The 16,900-nt window shown below is 40.5% G+C and overlaps 1 protein-coding gene across 3 annotated transcripts in view; it reads right to left on the bottom strand.

Moving 5' to 3' along the window:
- Positions 1 to 213: 213 nt before the first annotated feature.
- The window catches only part of UBN2 (ubinuclein 2), an 83,562-nt gene continuing 66,875 nt past the window's right edge, over positions 214 to 16,900 (bottom strand). For 2 of the 3 annotated variants that reach the window (XM_053256167.1, XM_053256168.1), the window contains 3 exons: positions 15,399 to 15,642; positions 14,376 to 14,465; positions 214 to 9,676 (listed from right to left, as the gene is read on the bottom strand). In XM_053256167.1, the coding sequence (XP_053112142.1) occupies positions 9,627 to 9,676; positions 14,376 to 14,465; positions 15,399 to 15,642 (384 nt within the window). In that variant the 3' untranslated portion in view covers positions 214 to 9,626. The remainder of the gene's footprint in view (positions 9,677 to 14,375; positions 14,466 to 15,398; positions 15,643 to 16,900) is intronic. The other variant, XM_053256169.1, reaches the window with a different exon arrangement.

Genomic DNA, 16,900 nt, shown 5'->3' with positions numbered 1-16,900 from the left:
GATGGGTTCGTGGCATATGGAGACAGACCTCTCTCACCATGCAGTGGGGATCATGCAGAAGAAGGTGCTCTTCCAGGTAACTTGATCCTAAGCTGTTTCGGGCTTTAACAGCTCTTAATATGCATTTATTTTTGTTAACCACTTTGAGTGTTTAGTATATTGAACAGAAAGATGGGATAAATGTTTTTAAATGAAATAGCATAAGACCAGAGAGGCTTTTATGTACATTCCTCTTTATTTAATACAGCACAGACACATGACACATACAAAATAAAAACACTCATGAAGGTCCTGCCACACTTAAGGACAGGTACATCTACACTCAGTTGAACAAGGCTCCCACTTCAGATCAGATATCTGCTAGCTAGCTACAGTTGGATTCTCAGAGGAAGTCTGTTGCCAAAAAATAAAATTCTGCACCCTATTTGGAAAAATGAAACCAAGGAAGTTATTCCTAGACCTCAAAGGCAGGCCAGTGAAACAAAATAACACTCATATAGAGATATGAAGCAATGAGGTTTTGGAACAAGTACACCTTATTCTCCATTTCATTCTTCAGATCTAGACCACAATAAAATGTGCTAGGAGGGAAAGCATGTGCTTCCCAGTTAGTTGCATCTCTAAAACTGAACAGGTCTAGATGCACATTGAGAACTGGTGCAGGCTTTTTGAGGCAGCAGTTTTCCCTTTTTCCTACTCCAGTTCCAGATGGAAACTAAGCAGGCACCAGTTCTTCTGATAAGGAGCCTCACACACTTTTTAAAACACAAAAATACAAAAAGGGAGACACAGGTATTTACAAAATTCATGGCTGGTACAGTACATCATTTAAGACACACTATGCTACAATCTTTCAGGTCCTGAGATTATTACAAAAAAGTTAATTCAAATATTGTGTTCAGATTCAGTCTGAGAGAGGAGGAAAAGATCAACTCATTTCTTTAAAATTCAGTATCCCTTCATGTCAGTAGAACACATCTCCCTAAAAAGCAAAACCGAAAGCAGTTGGCACCAATCACTAATTAAGTGGCTGTGTTTGCCGGCTCAAGCCCCACTCACTAGAACTATAATATATTTGTTGCATGGAGAGTACACATCATACATAAGAAGTTTAGTGGAGCACTTTATCCACATGCCATAAGCTTTCCCCTAGCTCGAGGAATATTCAGACACTTAGTAAAGCCCTCATGTGGAACCAAGTTAAATACAGAACAGAATGACTGCTTCAGATGCATCTAAGTATGGTTTATTATAGCACCACTACCCAATAAGGAGAGTTTTGTATCATTAATGAGGGCCACACAAAATCTGCGGTATTTTTTTGTTCTTTTAAAAGTACACGTGTCAATTTTGTCAAAACAGTGAGCTAGCCATGTGGAAGTCTCCTTGCTCTTCATTTTGTATAGCCTTATATTCAAGAGTGTAGCCAGCCAGATATTAAAGGCTGACTTTCCTTCCGAATGTTAGGTAGAAAAGTGAGGGGGAAAAGCAACCACAGATAATACTGAACCCTTTCACTGGGAGTATTTGTAGTACAATAAAATAGCTAGCTTTTAAAAACTTGGAAGCTCTACCATTGATTGAATCCCATTGTTAGGGGAAGTATCTTATGCTCTGGAATGAAGAGTTTCAGCTTAGTGTTTCATATTTATAACCACACCGATGCCCAAGTATAGACAGCATCTTCTAACCTAGAAGATACTAGACAAAGATTTTAACAATGCAATGTAATATCCAGGTACTGTGTGGGAAAACAAAAATAGGGAGGTTAGTTCTTAATGCTAACAATGTAGCTGTGCTCAGCAGCTTTTGAAGATGAGTATATTCTTAAAACAAATGTAACTGACTTTCTGCTAGCTTGCAGTCCAAATATTTTAACTTAAATCTACTCCCAACACTGAGAATGTATGCAAAAAAGTGCAGCATTTGCCATATCAGGGAGCTTAGATCTGAGTCTGAATTATCAAATCTGTAGAAGGTCTAATACTGAAGGGTGCAAGAGGAGGCAGAAAGATGAGGATCCCAAGTTAGCTTAAATTCAAAAGGAAGTTCCGTCTAGAGAGAGATCCAGTTTAACTGACATGTCTCTGTGTACAGGTGAGGTATTCAATCAATTGTAAATTTTACTAAATTTCATTTGATAGTAGAGAGAAATTTTACTCTCAGATATCTATTTTGTGTCTGCATATTTGATTATGCTAATTGAAGCGTAACACCATCATATTTGAGTATCCCCCCATAAGCCATGAAGTCTCATGACAGGAACTTTCTACTTGTGAAAAATGTTGCTGCTCATTATTTAGTGTTTAAATTTCCATGTTACAAAAATATTTATGTGGTACACACATTCAAAAAGCTTTGTCATGTTTCTTTGGGTAGACATTGCATCAGAAGGGGGAGAAGTAGGATACTGGAACATGAAGTCTAGTTTTATGCATAGTTTAACTGCTTACTAATAGAACTAAGGCTTTATGGGGTTGGGGTGGGTGGGAAGGCTCAACATGAAACTGACTAGTGCTGAAAAGAAGTCACCATTAAATAAACTTTGAGTGCCATTCTATCATTTTGTTTGTGATGAGTTTGCTAGTTTCTCCCAGCTTATTTTTATGCTGGGCAGTCAAAAATACTTAAGTATCTTTACTGTTACATGTCAGTACACTGAGTGAAAAAGCCTCAGTTCTTAAACTGAAGTAGAGTCAGATGTAGTGCACTGCCTATATGATGTCAACAGCATTAGAATGATTAACAGATTAGCATGAGGGTGGGAGGAAACTTCAGAAATTAATTTTTGTTTCATGGAACAAAGACACAATATAACATTTATTGTAAGGCGACACTAAAACACAGTGCCCTGATTTTTTGCTATGACCAAGGAAAACATAACTGAGTTAGGGGAAAGGATTGGAGATGGTCTCAACATAGATGTAGCATTTACTGGAGCAGAGGGGGAGTGGGCAGTGTCCAGGTGGTTCTTTAGCTTTGTCTCAAAGCGCCTTTAAAATTCCAACTACCAAAGTTTGGTAGAAACTGTTGGGGGCAAACGCTGAGCAAAGAAGTCCTGAGGAGGATTCAGGAAAGGATTATGGACTGTTACATTAATTCTGTATCTTGATGTTTCTATCATCTCCACCCAGAGAGAATGACAATTTTGAGAGACTTATTGAATTAGATGAAATTCAGTTAAGGGCGAAGGGAATGCTCATTCTTTCCAAATTGCTTGAAGTCCTTAATTTTAGGCCATAGCTCTGGTTACTCCTCTAAACAAATCACACACAGCATGATGGCCCACCTCTTCCTTCCTAAAAAGGATTTTTCGTCTTACTAAATGGAAGTTTATTAAAACTCATTATTATTGGCTAGAGAAAGGACAGTCCTCTCACATTTGCACCACAATCAGAGCAATGCTAACTCATGACTCGTACATCTCCCTCAGCCACATTTCTCCTGAACACCTTTACTTGAACAGGTGGCTATTTTAGATATAGCACAATTCAGCATTATTCAGAATGCTCAATCATCCATTCAAGATTGATGTTAGGCAGAATGCAACTTAAATTTGTTTTCAAGAAATAGTAGAACCTTAAGTAGTATACTGTTAAAGTTACCCAGATTAAAAATTTGCAAATATATAACAAGCTTTAAAATGCATGATTAGTTGTCTTGATTGCTAGGTTGCATCTTTTACAATTCTCACAGTTCATTAATTTACAGTAGTAGGCTTTGTAAAAAAAAAAAAAAAAGTCTTGACATTAAGAAGTGAAACCTTGCTGTGATTCTTTGCATAAAACTATTTTGCTGCTATTTAGCAAATTTGCTACCTATAGCAAGATTCTGTTGTAACAAGAACCCTATACAGATGTTATGCCTCCTGTGTACAGCAAAGACATGGTAGGTTCAATGGGATCACAGTCACTAGCCATGGCCCCATGTGGATGTACTCATTGGCATGTCCCGGGCCTCCAAGTCTATAGAGGTATGGGGTGTGGCCAGTGAGAATATTGGCACAAGAGCTGTGGTTAGATGATGCAGTCCCATTTTCTTCTTCACGCCTTACCTGTATGTACAAAGAATAACTCCTGAAAAGAGCTCATTCTGACACAGATGTAAAGTTGTGTATCCGAGTAAAGCAAGGAAGCTCTCTTTGTATTTGGTGCATAGGAAAACTACAGTTTTAAATTTAGAAAATTCAGTCACTACTGTCATCAGATAAGCTATCTACTGATACAATTCTTTGAGCCACTGAACAGGCACAAGGCCCCTAAGACTGAGTGCAAGTATCCCAACTCCAGCATAAATACAACACTGGTACCCTCAGACCAGAGGTTGGACTCAACTGTAATCATGTAATGGGGCTGTCACTTTCTTCCCATGCCCACACACTATTGGCTTAGTTGCATGGGAACATCGAGGGTTGAAACTAGAAGGATGTAACAATTAAAAAATGGCCCAAATGTATGCAACTGCAGAAAGTTCAGGAACATCAGTACAACCTTGCATACAGGTTTCCTGATGGAAAGGGGGCAGGAGTAGAGTCAAATGGAAAGGATAACTGTAGCTGATGTTTTAATTATGTCACTGTAAACCATTAATTTATGGTGCCAAAGCCAAAATGAATTTTAGTATCAGACTAGCAACCAGTAATTCTCTTGGAATAATCTGTGGCCTTTGAAATTTTTATTCAGTTCTATTTTTATCTTGTGTAGGGTGTTGTATCAAATTTTAATAGTGACTGTTTGAGATTACTCAATATTCTATACATTAGTGGACTGGAACAACATTAAAATTTCCTTCACAACCTATAACATCAGTGGAACAGCTCAATTAGTTTCCCATCAAGCACTTCCTTACAGTTGCTCAAATACATATATTGTCATCTGTGCGAATGCTTGCCTTCATCAGTAAACATTAACGCTACAGAAAACGGACAGATCATTAGGACTTGTAAGAATACTGCTTTGTGTGAAAGCAAGCACATAAGAATGAATGCCATGGTACAGCAGCTATAACATTACACACATTGAACACTAATTACAGAAGGGAAAATCATTTTAACAGCATGAAGTCATCTTGGCAGGTTAAAGGTTCTCCCAAATGCCTCCTAGCACTTTAGGACCTCTGAGTATATTTTGTGGGGAAAGGAGGGAACAAAACAAATTAAAGGCACTTAACCAAGGAGAAAGGCCTGCATCAAGTAAGTTGTGGAGGGATAACACCATTCAGAGATAGAACCAAAATTATATAAAAACATTTAAAGATTGCCATAAATTGCATAAAATGTTGGTTGACCAGTTGCTTACCTACCATATTTACCTTCGGATTATTTTTTGGAAAACAGAAAGAGCAAGTGACTACAGTGACCTCCGACATAAGAAGAGATGGAGGTCTGGGTGAAAACCTTCCAAAGCTTAGCTTGATTGCAGGTTTTGCTTTTTTCCTGCAATACTATCCTGAAAATTCCAGAAATAAAAGAGGAATCGCTGTATCTTTTGCCGACGCACTCCAAGAAACCAAGACCAAACCCTTAGTATCTAATCTTTCTGTGGGCAAAGAACTCCAAAACCAATCCATAAACTAGATTAAAAAATTTACTTATAAATATAGCCAAAAATTCTTTTCATGAATGTAGCAGCAAACATGATAAGTTGGGCATGGAGACTAATCCCCTCACGCGGTTATGGTTCAGTAAAACAGATGTTGGTTCGGGAGTTGCAAAATCTCTTTACTTTCATGTCAGCTGCTTTGGACCAAGTGGAGAGGCTATGTGGAGGTTGGATCAATCAGCTGGGAACAGGAGGAAGCATATCTTGGTTGCCTGCCCCACTCACAGTCTACGGATAAATTCGAAGTCACTTTTGATTTCATGGAAACAGATGTCAAACCCACAGCACCCACACCTGGGACTTTTTAACTCAGCATTTCCATTAATTCTCTGAGAGACAAGCTGATATAGAAGGCTGAGCAAAAAAGGACTGACTAATGTCATCAACTTATATCTTCGGGCAGAGGAGAGCAATGCACTATCAAGACAGCTGAAGTTGGTATCTAATATTTCTCAATGCGTACATCCTTTCTCCATGCATTTGCAGAGATCACATATAACCTAGTAACTGCTATTGTGTCTTAAGATTAAAGACACATAGCAGAAGGCTTACGGCAATTTAAAAAGAGATTTAACTTCAAAACCTGTATTTGAAAATTATTGCTTGTATCTGAGGCTTAGTGTGAGCTTGCCATTTTAACTCACAGTCCTCAAAAATCAGTTCAGTCCAACTGCCCAGAATGACAGCTTTGACTCTTATTGCTTGTGATACTGAGGGGAGCTAATATATGAGCAGGTTAAATTCCCAAAGGCTAAGAAAAAGAAGTCAAACTCTTCAAAAATGGCCTAAATGAAGAGTTACTAGGGAGCAAGTACACTAACATTAAATGTTCAATTGGAATGCTGCTGATACCTTCATCTAGTTGGCTCATGTCTCTAGGCCCTTTTCAACAAGGCACTGGGAATGATTGTTAAGATTCATTCCACCATCATTGTTTTACTGAGCATACTTGGAAGAGCTGGCATGCATTATTTTAATGCTTCCACAATGTCTCCAGTCAGAAGCTGACTGTTGGTGAGGACTGGACTAAGTTAATGTCATATGGTGAGCTTATTCTAAGTTGGCCATTTTGTGAAAGAGACCCAATTGAATTGCTGTGGAGTCTGATCCACTCTCTCTTTCATGGATTGAATAGGGGATATACTGAAGGGCAGGAAGAAAGCAACTTGTGGGATACTCTTCCAAGGGAAAAAGTTTCATTCTCCGATACCTTAAGATACAGTGAAGTTTTGTACCAGAAGTTAGATTTTGCTTTAAAAATATGGAAGAATTGACAGGAAATGAGACATTCTAAAGAAAGTGCGGAGTTCTTAGGGAGAGGCTGAGTTTTTGCAAATAGTGCTTTCTAGTAGCTTCAATATTTCTCTTTTGTCTGGTGCATTATTTTTACAAGCAATATATTTTTTTGGCAAAGCCTAAACTTTTACTTCCAAAATGTGGCTCATAATACCTTCTTCCATAATATATTACAAGAAATAGAAGGACAGTAAGTGGATATTGCCTACCAAAGCTTTAATTTTCATAATACAGTCTGGGAAGTCAGGCTTACCAGGTGCCAGATACCTTGTATAGTCAACAGATGTGACCTCATATTTGTTGGGCTTTCTTGCAACAGCTTGTGAATCCACTTCTCTACTTCAAGCCTTATCTACAAGAGTTATTATTTTATTGGCTGAAAGTGTTAGCACTTTTAAGATCTCCAAAACTTAAAAAATACATTTAAATTTGCAACCCACAAAGAGAAGAGTATGTTCATTTATGCATAGAAGATGTGTTTGTGGAGAACAGGAAAGCTTTTATCTTTATTTCAAAACTAAGCAAATTTTGTTAGAGAAGAGATCAGTCAGTTAACATTCTGGGGAATATAAGGCTTTGGAGAATGCCCCAGCCAAAGAGCTTTTGAATCAAGTATGGCTACTTAACACTGTAGTTTCCTCTAACCAGGGCTACAAAATGCTTTTTAAAAAGCCCTTAATCTACCATGTATTGAGGTTAAAAAAGTCTAGATTTAAAGTTGAGCTTATTTTTCTTCCATATTTTTGTGGGAAAATTCTTTATTAATAGGCTCAATTCAACATTCAATTACTGTGATTATATATTATGTAAATATATGTATGCTTTTACATATACAGTTAATGATAGATCCAAGTAGTAATGATGAGCTTATCTGGCTTTCTAAGATAAAATACGATGCCTCTGTAAAATTGAAAAATAGAATTTTGTCCGACAAAAGGCAACAGAACTATTATATTTGGTCACTATACAATAAAAATATATGCATATGTTAGGTAGGACTGTATATAAAGCCATAAGTTTCTCTGAAATTTCTACTGCAGCCGCTTATGCTATTTGTTCAAAATGTGGTTTGCTTTATCAGCTATATGAGTTACTGCAGTGGGAATTTCAAGGAAGCATGCAGCTGTACATGTTATCCTGCATGTATCTCTCTTTATTGGATCATGGCCTTAATGTTTACAGGTGTGAAGACACTGGCCAGTTCTAGCTTAAGAATGACCGAAAACCTCTAGTAATTATAGTCACAAAATATATCAGATTTAAGTGAGAGAAAAAGCTTCAGACCAATGACTCTTGTTATTAAATCAGAAAATCATGAAAGTTTCTACAGCACCATGTGCCATGCCTTCTTCATTTTTGCTCTCACAGAAATATAACACATACATTAACCCAAATATTCCTGTTTGGAGTGCAGTAAGAGATCAGTGTTTCCTACATTGGCTTGCCAAACATGGAACATATTGCTATCAAACACAAAGTCAGCCTAGAAGCTGTGTTACCATGCAACAAAGGGTTCAGGTTTTACACCTCCCAATTATGCAGGTATTAGGAATGCTGGAGATGTTAATTTTAAGCCTAGGCAGAAGGCACCTCAACCACTCTTTGGAGAAAGCTTTGAACAGTAAGTACTGAGAAAAGCAAGATTGCATACAGAAAGCAAGCTACATATAGTTCTTGTTAACTGGGAAGTCCATACAGTGTGTGACTTCTTAGTATTATTAGGAGAAGAACAGACACAACTATCTTAATAAAGGATGGAAACTGGAGGTTTCTAGGCTTTGTTAAATATCTGAAAATACAAGGCAACTCTGTAGTACAGCAAGCCTAAGGACAAAAAACCCCAGAGAGACTGCCCCCACCCACCCCAAAAATCCTTCAGAAGATTTAAAGCAAGATCTGGTCTGATAAAATCAAATTAGTGCCCCATTTTATATAAAATTATTTGAAGTTAGAATCTCCCATTTAATTTCCATTTAGAAACATGGGATTTACAAAGATTATGGAATACCCTCTAACCCTTTCCTTCATTCCTTTGAACATCAGAGAGAGCAAGAGAGAGAGCGAGAGAGAGAGAGAGCGCACAAACATAAACAAACTCTGTCCTGGTCAATAATGCTCCCTGTGGCTACCAACTCTCCAAAACAAGATACATGTAATCTTTAGCATCTTCAAAAAGAAACAGTGGATAAGTGACCTTGGCTTTGTATGGCTAAAGTATTTTCTTCCTTTCAGTTTCTATGCAATCACTATTTCTGCTCTGTACTCCACATTATTCAGAGTTATACAGAATGTTCCTAACTGGCATATATTGCAGACCCTGGGACTTTCAGTTTGCCAACATAATGGCCTCACTTGCATGATTGATGGAGAAGTCTATTTTAGCTTCCTTTCACAGACCCCCTATCAGCCTGAAAGGTTTGTGCTGCTGTAGGTTTGACAACTGAATCTCATTTGGCCAACTCTCTCTGAGCCACTCAGAAAGGAGAAAAGGCTTTGGGAGTTCTTTTAAGAAGAGATCAAACTATGAGTCATTTTTACATAAACACTTTCCTCCTTTTCTTTCTCTCTGATCAAGTATTGTTTTCTTTCTTCTTCCTCTCACCACAGTGCTTGGGATCAGAATATGTAAACATTGACAGAAACAGCAGCTCTGTGTCCACGTAAGCACTTTCCCAACTGGTCAGTCTTCATCAGCAAAGCAGAACCACTTTAACTCCCTTGATCAGGATATCACTGGGTTTTCCTCTGTAATTTAGTGTCCCCTTTACTTTGGCCTCCATCTGGAATTTGAAGATTAAAATACAGTAACAGAAATGTTATACAAGAAAAATTGTCTTGTTTTGCAAGCTGTATTCATGTATGTTGTAGAATGGTAAGCTGCATTCCTACCAAGCAGCCTTTAGAACAAAAAGTCATTTCACACAATGCATTTGTGGAACTCATTGCTACAGAATGCTAGCAATGCTCTTAATTACAGAATGCTCTTAAGTTACAATTATTAGTTACAGGCACTCCCTGACTAAGTTGGGAGACACAGCTCCATAACATACACTGATGAAATCCCCAACTTACAAATGCCAACTCACACATACAAGTCATTCCTCTTGGGAACTATATGTATTCTGAGTTATGAACATCCAACTTACACACATGCTTTGGGGGACTTCCTGTATTTATATAGCACCATCAATAAACATTGCTTTTCAACATAGGTCCAATCCCTACCTTGAAGGGTTTACAAAACAAAGACTCAAGGGAAACAAATGGGAAGGGAGTGGATAGTTAGAGGAAGAATATGCAGTTATTTAATATACATGTACTTGGGCTTAGTCACAACAGGGTCATAGGGCAGGGGATTGTGCCAAATGTTTCACAGAAATGAAGGGTTTTGAAGGGGGATTTGAAGCAAGTGAAAGGCACCACACAGAAAACTTGGAAGGTCCTCAAGGCATAAGGTGCAGCAACAGAGAAAGGGCAGAGTCATTTGAGGGGGCAGGAGCCCTTTGGACAGCTGAGGCTGGTGGAACTGGAAGGTCATGGGTAAGAGTGCAATGAGTAATGAGAGAAGTGAGATAAGGTGGGGTTTGGGAGGGCTTTGAAGAAAAGGACATGAAGCTTGTGCTGGATCTGGGAGCAGACAGGAAGCCAGAGCAGGGATCTGATAAGATCAGAGCAACAGAGGTGAATGATTTTGGCAACGGGACGAAGGGGAAGAGAATGAGGTGAGACAACAGAAGAACAGAGAGGAGATAGCTGCAGTAGTCATCAAGTTGAAATATGACCAGAGAGAAAAGCAACATGATCTGACTATAGGCTGGATATGAGAAAGAGGAGAGGAAGTCCATAATAAAACCAAGGCTTCGAGCCTATTCAACTGGATAGATGACACTGTCAAAAGGATAAGGAGAAATTATGAAGAGAATATGGCTTGAGGGGAAAGATGAGGTTCTGTCTTTGAGATATTGAGTTTGAATCATAAATCAGAATCTGGATATGTCCTAATATGTCAGAAATGTCTGGTTGAGATAATACAACCAAAAATGTCAGAAAACTGGAGATAGGGGACTGAACGTAGAGAGAAGATTCTGAGGTAGAAGAGGGTGTCATAAGTACACAGGTGGTACTGAAATCTAGGGGGATTTGATGAGATCATCCAGAAACAGCATGTGGAGAGGGTATAGCAGGGGAGCAAGGACAGACCCCTGAGGGTCCCTAATAGAGAAGAGGATAGCAGAGAAAGAGCACCCTCTGCACAAACACAAATCCCACAGTCTTTCTCCACAGTCAAAGTGTGTGTGTGTGTGTGTGTGTGTGTGTGTGTGTGTGTGTGTAAATCCCACAAGGGCTCAAATAAATATATGCTGTCTGCAGCTCACTATTCCCATGCTTCACAACATGATATTTGGGGACACTAGTGGACAACTTAGAAGGAAACAAGGAGGATTTATTTCACAGAAAAGGAAACAAAAGACGAGGAAGTAAGGGGAACACCACAAAAACAATTTAAGGTGATTTATTCCACCAAGGGTTCTCAACCTGTGGTATTCCAGATGTTGCTGACCTACAACTCTTATCATCCACAGCCACAATAAATTGTAGCTGGGGATGATGGGAATTGTATTCCAGCAACATCTGGAGTACCACAGGTTGAGAACTCCTGCATCAGAGAATGAGGTAGGGATGTGCCTGGACTGGAGGCCATTCTAAAGGCCTCCAGACCGGTCCGGACCTGGGTGGTTCGGTTCGGGTGGGGAGGTTGCTTTAAGAGCGGGGGGAGGGTTTACTTACCCCTCCCGCCACTTTCCTGCTCTGGCGCCTGTAATTTTAGTAGTAATTGGGGCAGCAGGATACCTCCCTGCCGCCCCGTCCCCGCTTTCGCTATGAAAAGCTCCCAGGAGTCCTCTGCGCGCGTGTGCACGTCACAGAGTCGTGAGGCGCGCGCACAGGACTCCTGGGAGCTTTTCATAGCGAAAGCGGGGACGGTGCGGCAGGGAGGTATCCTGCTGCCCCAATTACTACTAAAATTACAGGCGCCAGAGCAGGAAAGTGGCGGGAGGGGTAAGTAAACCCTTCCCCCGCTCTTAAAGCAACCCCCCACCCCAGTGCCGGACCGCAGTTTGGCGGTTCCGTGCACACCCCTAGAATGAGGTCCATAAATGAGTTGTCCACACAGGTGAATGGAGGACTCCTCAGACAACTGCAATTATAGCAGTAGCACACTGGAGGGGCGGGGTATAAATATTTTAAATAAAATAAATAAATTAAGTCTTTCATACTGCGGTTTAAGTGGAGAGTAAAGGCAGATAACGTTGCTGTTCTTGGTGGCTGTGATTCTCCATCTCCTGGGCTCTCTTTCTTTTCTCTCAGAACTCCCAACTCACTCTCCCCCTTCCAAATGTCTTCCCCCAATCTCTTTCCTTCAATCTCAGACAAAGTACTCTACAGTAGCTCCCCAGGGCCGAAAAGTGTTGCCCTAGGCATTCAATAGTGGGGCTACAACTGAAAGAACAAATTAGACAGGGAATACATCTGAGGGCGGAATCATGGAAACCTTTGGTATAAAGGCAGTCAAGCAAGAGAGTGACCAACTGTGTCAAATGCAGCAGCAGTCCAGGAGAACAGAATAGAGACCTTTTGATTTGGCAGAAAGGATCACTGGCAATTTTAGTAAGGGCAGTTTCAGTAGAGTGTTAGGAGTGAAAGCCAGATTGGACGAATCCAGAGCAGAGCTGGAGATAAAATCAAGACAGTGGGAGTTAGCAGCATATTTCAGGAGTATGGAGGAGTGACTGGACAATAGCTGGAGCGAGAGGATGAGTCAAGGGATTTTTGATATGAGGGAAGACAGTAGCATTTTTGAATGCTGTAGAGAACTAGAGGAGACACAAGTGGATAATGTGGTGGAGAGCAGGAATAATGCCAGGGAAGATAGCAACCCAAGTCAGGAAAAGATAGGATCAAGGAGGGCATGTGGAGGGATTTGATGAGGGCAACAGGGTAGTCAACTCATCAAGTGAGATGGGGGGGAAAGAGGAAAGGGTTGAGGGAGATGAAGGATGGAGAGCAAGAGAGGGGAGCAGATTGTTTCAATCTTGGCACCGAAATAGGAGGCAGAGTCTTGATAAGAAAGCAAGGGTGGAAGAGGGGAATATGTTGGAAAGGCACCAAGAAGAGATTAAGGGGATTCTTAAGAGTTGGTATGAACCATGGATCTACAATAATGCTTGGCCAGCTATGGCAAATAAGCAGAGAGAGAGTTTATAATGGCTGTAGTCAGCTAGCTCCTCCATTCTCCTTCAGAGGAATTCAACTGTGAGAGCATGAATGAAGAAATCTGATGGACAGCCAGGGCTGAAGATAGGGAAGGGGAAGATGAACAATTCATTCTCCCAATGAAAATGAACATGTCAAGAATTGAAGACAGGGTACAACTGAAGGTGCAGAGGTGATGGAGAGGACAATGCATCAGAGAAAGTCACTAGATCAACAGACTACAAACTGCAAAAGGAGCAGGTGTAGGGTGGGCTGTGAGCAATGTTAATTGAGATAATCACATAGGGGGTATTCGACTGCAGAGAAGTAATAGACAGAGCAGTTCTTGAACACAAGATCAAGAGAGTGGCTATGGCAACATATAGAAATGTTGTCGGAAGTGATACATAGGAGGTGGTGGTTGGGGAAAGGAGACAATTGAGTCCGGGTTTATCCGCATGAATGTTGAAATCACAAAGGAGCAAAATAGGGGTGTCGCAGAAAAAGAAGGTAAACCTGGCATCAAGGTCAGAAATGAAGGTTGCAAAGTAGCATGCAGATTATATAGGACAGCAGGAAAGGTGCAGAGGGGAGTACAGCTTCACAGGATGAACTGCAAAAAGGTAGAGAATCTGTGTGATGAGGGAGCAGGCAGGGACTGAAATTAGCAGAGAGAAAGACGTCAACACCACAACCTTCAGTATGACTATGGATGAGAAGGAGAAGGCAGCAATGGTGGCAACAGTACAACTAGATTCAACACTGGAGTGGACAAAATTCAAATCATAGTAGGTTGATACTTTCAGGCCCAAGAAGGATACCAGGTGTATAAAGGAAATTCAAATGCAGGAATGTGATAGACAATCCTGCACTCCCAATTATTTCTGGGAACAGATCATACGGTCAGGGAGAAACCCATGTTCAAAATAAATATAGAACACCTCAGTTCACTTGTTAATTTATCTCTATAGTGGCAAGGAGAGACAGGATATGTGAAAATCCAAGATTCATCCCAGGCTGAGAACTCTCTCTGGATCACAATGGATATGCAAGCCCCTCAGACATTATCAAGAGCAGTACTTTCTAAGTGCTTCTGGCAACAATCATGGAAAAGTGATTCCACAGACCCTTTCACCATCTAATTACAAAGGACACCAGTCAAGAGAAGAAAATGGCCTTTTCACATTTATATGGAAGGTTAAGATAATAAGAGAGTCATTTGCTTACCTGTATAAGCTTGTTGCAAGTGAGTAGGCATAGGTGTGTGAGACAGCGCTGCTGCATGCTGAGCTCCTGGTTGTAAACCCTTCAGTAAATCTGAAGTGACAGATGTGGGGAAGTGGAGAAAGAAGGAAGGACATCAACCACAAGCATTAGGAGCCAAAAGATGGAAACCATCTGCCACAGATACAGAGAGCAACTTGACTCATTTTTGTTTAATACAATACATATTTGTTCCTCCTAGTCACTAGGAGGACTGCAAGACATGAAATGGTTACCAGTTTTGTGGATGCCCATGTATTTGTTGCTACATGTAACAAATAACTAGCATGCATGACAATCTGAACCAGCATGCCAAGCTAACAAACTATGGTGCCACTTTTGTTTCTAAGATAAGTTACTACTCAGTAGTGGAGCAAGAAATAAAGTTTAATAACTGGTCAGCAAGGCAATACTGAGAAGAATCCATTTAAAACTATATGAATCAGTAATAAAAGTTTTTTTAAACATGTATTCTCCCCAACAGCTCTAGGACCAGCACTTTTATAAAAGTGATTGTTGGTCTACTGCTATTATCTATACATTTTAGCAAAATCTAAAGCATACAGAAGGAATAAAGGTCTTTCAAAAGAGGCAGCGAATTGTAAGAAAAACAAAATTCATATTGTATCATATGCAAAAGATGCACTGCCCATCTGAATAAGTCTTTTGAAATAAAGATGGAACTATCAATATAGTTTGAAGGTTTTTCTTTTTCAGATTAGCACATTCCACACCATCCAAACAAAAAGCCAATCAGAAGTGTGCATGCATACACACCTAAACTAGAAGCCAATTAGAAGTGTGCATGCATATGCACACAGCTGAATGACACTAGGGACTTCAACTAATAGGAGGCATAAAATGCCTTTACTCAGTTATAAAGTATTATTTCTATTATATCCCCAACATTTATTTCAAATACAGTATTCACACAAGTCATTTTAAAAAAAAGTTACAATGACAAAAAAAAAGTCTAGCCTCGCTTACTCTGAGCTAGGCTGTGGTGGAAAGCCGCTGAGGTAGATCCCGAGGAGGCTGTCACTCCAGCAGTGTCTGTCCCAAAGCCAAGTAGCTCCAGTGGAAACTGAAAGGGCACGGTCACAGGAACGAGGCTACCCAGCATCCCAAAAGGAGCCAATGGAGCAGATGTCACATTCTGATTGGTTACAGACAGGGGTGTCATGAGAGTCAAAGGTGAAGCATTTGCCAGTAATGATGCACCTGTTGTTGACTGTACAGAGATAGGTGTTATTTTTTAATCTGTTTTATAGCCTTCTTGAGGCACATCCAAGAAAACAAGATTACTTATTTAACGTGCCTAAAGCCTCACTTTCAAAACCCAAAGATAACTTACATAACCAAGCACAAGCATTCCTCTACATTATTTCCTACATAGCTCCTAGTAAAAGTTGTATCAGAGATTCAGGTAATGGGAAATCCCCACCCCCACTGGTGTAAAATGACTTGTTTCTATAATCAGTACATTTCCCCCGTTTAAACAATTAATAATCCATTGACAAGAGCTGGTCTCGTGGTAGCAAGCATGACTTGCCCCCTTAGCTGAGCAGGGTCTGCCCTGGTTGCATTTGAATGGGAGACTTGATGTGTGAGCACTGTAAGATATTCCCCTCAGGGGATGGAGCTGCTCTGGGAAGAGCAGAAGGTTCCCAGTTCCCTCTCTGGCATCTCCAAGACAGGGCTGAGAGAGACTCCTGCCTGCAACCTTGGAGGAACCGCTGCCAGTCTGTGAAGACAATACTGAGCTAGATAGACCAATGGTCTGATTCAGTATATGGCAGCTTCCTATGTTCCTATGTTCCAGATACTTTCCCCAAATTACTTCTCCAGTTACATGCTTGTATTGCATAGGAACATAGGAAGCTACCATATACTGAGTCAGACCATTGGTCCATCTAGCTCAGTATTGTCTACACAGACTGGCAGCGGTTTCTCTAAGGTTGCAGGCAGGAATCTCTCTCAGCCCTATCTTAGAAATGCCAGGGAGGTAACTTGGAATCTTCTGCTCTTCCCAGAGCAGCTCCATCCCCTAAGGAGCCCCTGGTGGCGCAGTGGTAAAACTGCCGCCCTGTAACCAGAAGGTTACAAGTTCGATCCTGACCAGGGGCTCAAGGTTGACTCAGCCTTCCATCCTTCCGAGGTCGGTAAAATGAGTACCCAGAATGTTGGGGGCAATATGCTAAATCATTGTAAACCGCTTAGAGAGCTCCAGCTATAGAGCGGTATATAAATGTAAGTGCTATTGCTATTGCTAAGGGGAATATCTTACAGTGTTCATACATCAAGTCTCCCATTCATATGCAACCAGGGTAGACTCTGCTTAGCTACGAGGACATACCAAGTTTGCTACCACAAGACCAGTTCTCCTCTTCCAATGTTATGATTTTAAGCACTTCCATTTGATGTGGGGGAGGGGGAAGCATAAATTTGTCAATCCCACCTCTTCTCTGCAGCCCCCTGAAAATCTGTTC

The sequence above is a fragment of the Hemicordylus capensis genome, chromosome 5 (assembly GCF_027244095.1).
Source record: "Hemicordylus capensis ecotype Gifberg chromosome 5, rHemCap1.1.pri, whole genome shotgun sequence".
NCBI classification, from domain to species: Eukaryota; Metazoa; Chordata; class Lepidosauria; order Squamata; family Cordylidae; genus Hemicordylus; species Hemicordylus capensis.
Note: the sequence above shows the minus strand (reverse complement) of the source record. Positions and strands in the feature narration are given on the sequence as shown.